The sequence below is a fragment of the Cicer arietinum genome, chromosome 6 (assembly GCF_000331145.2).
Source record: "Cicer arietinum cultivar CDC Frontier isolate Library 1 chromosome 6, Cicar.CDCFrontier_v2.0, whole genome shotgun sequence".
Lineage (NCBI taxonomy): Eukaryota > Viridiplantae > Streptophyta > Magnoliopsida > Fabales > Fabaceae > Cicer > Cicer arietinum.
In genome coordinates, this window is record NC_021165.2 from 8,481,060 (window position 1) to 8,487,059 (window position 6,000).

The window sequence follows — 6,000 nt, forward strand, 5'->3', positions numbered from 1 at the left end:
TTTCCTTTCAAATATACTTTTGTATAATCAAGTTTCAAATATATTGAATTATTTCTTTTGTATAAATATTATTATTGTGAATGATTAATCAAGAGAGAAAAACAGGGAGATTCGGTAAGTTCGAAAGGCTAAGTAAGAATGTTTTGTTAAGAAATGTTAATATTTTATTGAGAATCAGTATGTGTTGTTCATTAGTTCAGATTGTTGTTTTGTTGGAGCTTATTTTCATTCTCGTTTGTTTTAGTTGTATTTTATTGATTACTTTAGTATGACTTATTGCTGAATAGATGGTAATAGAACTATTTATAGCTTTTTCTCAACAAACAAACAAAAACAAAACCGTAGATGAACAAAATAATAATTGATGTCATTTGTGTATAGATAATAAATTACAGGGGGTCATTAATTTTTTTTCGCTTTATCAACTATTCAATGTATACGAGTCAAATTCTTCTATGAGAGGTAGAAATTGAATCTCCACTCTAACAAGAAAAAAAAATCTTTAATATGTGACAACTAGTGCACTCCTTAAAATAATGGGAGTTTTTTTTTTCTTTTTTTACGGAAAAATAAGTGTGTTATACAACTAAGTTAGTTACAACAAAGGATGAAACATAATCAGGTTATTCCTCAATCACAATATTAGTAGAAGATAAAGAAAATTTAGCTAAACAATGTGTAGCAACATTTGGACTACGTCTAACATTGACTAAACATAGATGAATGATAAAGAGAACTAATCTTTCGACAATCCGCAAGCACCAATCTAAAATAAGAGGTGATCATTGGCACTATTATAAAACTTGTGAACCATGTTAAGAGCGTCTCAATAAAAAACAAACCGCAAAATGCCCATCTCATATGAGAACCGGTGAGTCATCCTCAAGCCCAAAGCTTAAGCAGCATAATGGTCAATGCACGAAAATGCAATTCAAACATTAATTATATTTTATTTAATTTTTATAGTCGAAGCGCATTTGATTACATAGCAAAATCAGTTTGCATCCCCAAAATTAACCTGTTATTTGATTTTGCATGGATTAAATCATTGAAATTAATTTCAACTACAAGTGAGTTAAAAGTAATAGATAAAAATAAGTTGAAGAATAAATCTGGATTAAAAATCAATTATAAAAATAAATGTTATAACATAAGTGGCAAAAGTGCACAATCATCATCGAGCACCCAACTTCTACTTCTTCAAACAAAACAATGTACATGCTTCATTTGAAAGAGAAAAGAAAATCTAAATCAATTCCAATATATCTCTAGAAAAAAAAAATCTCAAAAAAATAAAAAAAAAAAAATAAAATAAGAAACAGCATATAACTAGAGAGAGAGAGAGAGAGAGAGAGAGAAAAGAAACAATTAGAAGCGGTGAGGAGTGTGTGTTTGTTTCTTGCGAAACGCAACTTCGGTATCCAATCCAAAACCATCAACACCACGAACATGAACCAAATCAGAATTCTGGAAAAGCTCAACAAGAGGCTCAACACTATACAGATCATTAGCGGAATATTTATCAGCGCGTCGCGATAATGCCACGTGTAAAACACAAACGCCGTTAACCTTCAATGTGCGTTCGATCTCACTAACAAACCGTTGCGGATATAGCGCGTGATCAAAGACGTTAGAGAATTCGAAATCGAACGTGTTGTTATCAAACGGTTGGTTATGAAAATCACCTTTCACAACCAACGGTGGATACGGAACAAGGTCCATTCCAATGGAATCGATTACACCGACTCTTCGTAGAGCTTCAACTTCTTGTCCAACGCGTGCACCTATGCACAAAGCTTTTGAGGTTTTTTCTAGAAGCTTCTTCTTTTGAAGTTCTTCGAAGAATCGTGCGAAAACCGGTATTTTCCGGTTCCAGTCGCGTGTTGTCCATATTTTTCTGAGTTTTGGGTTGAGAGTTTTGTTGAGTTGGCGTTGTATGTAGGTATCGTAGGATGTGTAACCGGGTCTGATTTTTAGGTCTTTGGTTGTTATTGTTGTTGTTGTTGTTATGGTTTGTGAATGGTTGCGTTGTTGGGGAGAGAAGAGGTGGAGGAAGAGGAATGGGAGGGAGAGAAAAAGAGAGATGAGGAATAATTTGAGGATGAATGGTTTTGTTAGTGTGATTTTCATGTCCTTGTGTGTGAAAATTGTTTATGTTAGAAAAGGGAAAATTTGGACATGGTGTTTGTGATGTTTGTGTCTAAATTTGGAATGGTTTTTTGGGAGGGAGGAAAGGGGTGTGGGACAATTGGGGGGCCATGAACATTCTTGAAAAACAATAGAGAGAATAAAGAGTACCAAAGAAGAAAATTAAATGAAAAAAGACGGAAAAGGATAATGGATATAGAGAGAGGAACGCGTGGTGCCTATTGCGCATGGAGTGAATTCAAATTCAACTATCAAGGTGTGGCACTGTTTTATCTATTTTTTCTTTTTTTTGGAAAATTCTTTGGTCCTTCACATTTTAAGAGAAATAAAAATAAAGATAAAGATAAAGGAAGAGACGTGACACATCTAATATGTTAGTAATGTAATATCAAAGATGTGACATTTATGTTTGGTGTATCATCAAACATCTATTTTATATCTTAATATTTTAAGGGAGATAGAAATAAATAGAATAACTGGATATATATTATATGTCATATGGGATATAAAGATTAATAGATAAAAAATAATATTTCGAATGTATGAAAATTATAGAAGTTTGAAAATATAATAATTGTTTTTTAATGAAAAAAGACTGCTGTTTAACTATTAACATATTGAGATAGAGAACAAATAAAAAAGTGATCTAGTAGAAAGAGGAGAAATTATTGTATGGGAACACACTTAAGAAACCATCTTTTAAAACAATCAATTAAAACACTACAAATGCATTAAATTAACAATAGTAATAATTTATAAGATGCTTTTTTCTATCATTATTGAACTTTTTTCTCTCTCTACATTATTCACGTCTTGATTTAGAATTATTGTTATTATTAATTAAATGTTTGGTAGTATTTTAATTAGTTGTTTGTAAGAGTAGTTTCTTAGGCATGTTTTTATATATGATTTTTAAAAAATATATATATAGAGATAAAATAAAATGTTAAATAAATATATGAAAATTGAGAGAGTGTTATTTTGAATGTTTGTTAACTTTATTAAGCATCCCTTTCATATCTTTCTTTCCCACCCCAAAGAAAAATGTAATTTATTCGCATAGGTTATATAATCCATCAATGGCATATATGCTACTATTACATGGATTGACGTTGATTACAAAGTGGCTTAACGGTGGGAGGGAAAAGAATATAGTAAAGAATTTAATAAAGTACAGATGGGTCCGATGTTTGCCAACAAATTAAGTGACAAATATATGCTAGACATGGCCATGATTGTAGGAAGTAAGGAGAAGTAGAGAACAAGTCAAAGTGGATTAATTAGTGGAATCAATTAATAATATAATATGGATGATACTTTCCCTTTGAAAAATAATATGGATGATACTTTTTCGTCCCGTTCAAATTAAAGAATCATAAAAATGATAATAAGATAAAAAGATAGAGTTTAATGAATATATATTGTTTATTAATATAAACGATTTAATTAACACTTACAAGTCAACACATATTATGTACGATAATAAAATCAACCGTTGTTGCTAAAATTGGTTTACACTACATGGTACTACATTTTCTCAAAAAGATCAATATGAACCGCCCCACTTAAACAAAATTTAGAAGGTTTGTGTTAGTGAAAGGGTTCGACGAATAGCATACAAAATTGCAATAATATAGAGTTTTGTAAAGCACTTTGGCCGCTTCGAAAATCTGAGACAACACTTTAGAGTATATTTTATGAGTTTAATTTGTAAAACACTCTCAATAAACTATAATCAATTATATAAATGATTGTTTAAGTAGATATAGAAAAAGGTAAATATCATTAATGAATATAATTATGATAAAAACTATTTATTTTGATCAATGATCTATTCTAGATAATTTATATTCGTTTTATTTATTATGAGACGAATTTTTGAATTGATGTTCTTGTTCGTCTAAATCACTTTAATTACTTAATTTGGGTCATTTTAAATGATTTTTTATATCTTTTGCATTTTGATGTAATTAGATTTAGCACCCTTCCTCTCATTCCTTAACTTTTTGGCAAACCTTTGTTCTTCATATATACTATAAAAAAAATATAAGACTGTTACTTTTAGTTTTCAATTAATTTTAATTTAATTTTTTCAACTATATCCTCAAATTAATATTTTTAATTTATAATATTCTTATGTTGTATTTATAATAATTAAAATACATCAATAATTAATAAAATTATTATAATATAATTTATATTTTTTTATTATCTTTTTAAATTTATATCAAATTATCAAATGCGATAATTATTTTAGAATGAAAAGAGTATTATATTTTTGTGTTTATGTATTTGATATTAACTAATTTGAGGTGTCATAACCATATTTAAAATTGTGCTAAGGTATTAAGAAGTAAAAATTATAATACTAGTCAATATTAAAATCATATAATGAGGCAAAAGGTATTGGTTTTCACTAAAAAAATCTTTTTAAAATATCATATTGAAATTTTCTGAAACTTTTATATCAACACAATAAAATAATTGTTTTTTTTCTTAGGTTATGTATAGTTGTATCTATGTTAATAGTTTTTTCCTACAAAAACTATGTACGAACGATTGTTCTTCTTAATGGTTTGTTACAATGTAGAATTGTTAATTTATTGTTTATAATATTTGTTGTGGAATGATTTTTTAATTCTTGCAGACTTTTGAGAAGTTCATCATAAAATTCATTTTTAAAAGATTTATTTATTTTAAAAAAAATATAGTTTTTATCTTGTAAAAATCTCTTGTAATTAATATCTAAGTTATTGAATGTCAAAATTATTATTTTTAATTGATAATAAATGAGTTAAAAACTATTTCTACAATTTTTATATAAATTATCATACAAATTATTTTTAAAAATATTAAACAAACTGACTCATAGTTACTAAAGCGTTAATTTAATTATTTTTTTAAAATGCAAGTTTAAATGTTGGATTTAGAAAACGTTAATTTATTATGTTTTTTTTTTTAAAATGCAAGTTTAAATGTAGGATCACAACATACCTCAAGCTCATGGTACTCACATTGCCTATCAGTATCACCCACCAAAAGGTCTCGATCATCATTTGCTTTAAATTAACCATTTTAATCAACAATTTATGTAACATCTATGCTAAAATCATTTGGAATCCATTCCAAAAATTGTACCTGTCACTTGTTCATTTTTCAGTAATTGTACTCTCACACTATTTCTACATTAAATGTAATCTTACTAAATTAATTACAAGAATTTGAAATAAATTAAAATAAAAACGAAATATATAAATAACTTTTAATCAAACAATTAATTTCCATTAAACACAAATAAAAGCAATATTACACAATATTTGATTTGGGGTACTAAAAATAAATATTTGTCCTATTTGTAGCATGATTTTATTCCATTATATATTATCTGAAAAAGCATTCACCAGCTATTATCAACCAATATAATTTAAATAATTTAATGTTAATCTATATCTCTAGTATAGAAATTTTAGACTTACTCTATTAAGGATACTACTGTCCACAAACTTCCTTACTTATTAGCATTAAATGCTCCTTAAGAAACAAACAAATAATAATTAATTAATTCACAGATTTGATCAATTTGAAATCAGGAAGAGAAGGGATAATACAGTCAATTTGTACAATATTTAGTTTGTGGTGGGGGGTTCTCTTAAGAATAAATAAGACGAATAGAATCTATTAAGGATACTGTCCACAAGCATCCTTACTTATTAGCATTAAATGCTCCTTAAGAAACAAACAAATAATAATTAATTAATTTACAGATTTGATATCTACTATATAAAGGAAACAATTTGAAATCAGGAAGGGAAGGGATAATACAGTCAATTTGTACAATATTTCATGCTTCCT

General features: G+C 27.5%; 1 protein-coding gene across 1 annotated transcript; it reads right to left on the reverse strand.

Moving 5' to 3' along the window:
* Positions 1 to 1,095: 1,095 nt before the first annotated feature.
* On the reverse strand, positions 1,096 to 2,378 carry LOC101509749 (uncharacterized). Its single transcript, XM_004504104.4, has one exon. The coding sequence runs from the start codon at positions 2,128 to 2,130 to the stop codon at positions 1,369 to 1,371; it is 762 nt and encodes a 253-aa protein (XP_004504161.1). The 5' UTR covers positions 2,131 to 2,378; the 3' UTR covers positions 1,096 to 1,368.
* Positions 2,379 to 6,000: the final 3,622 nt, after the last annotated feature.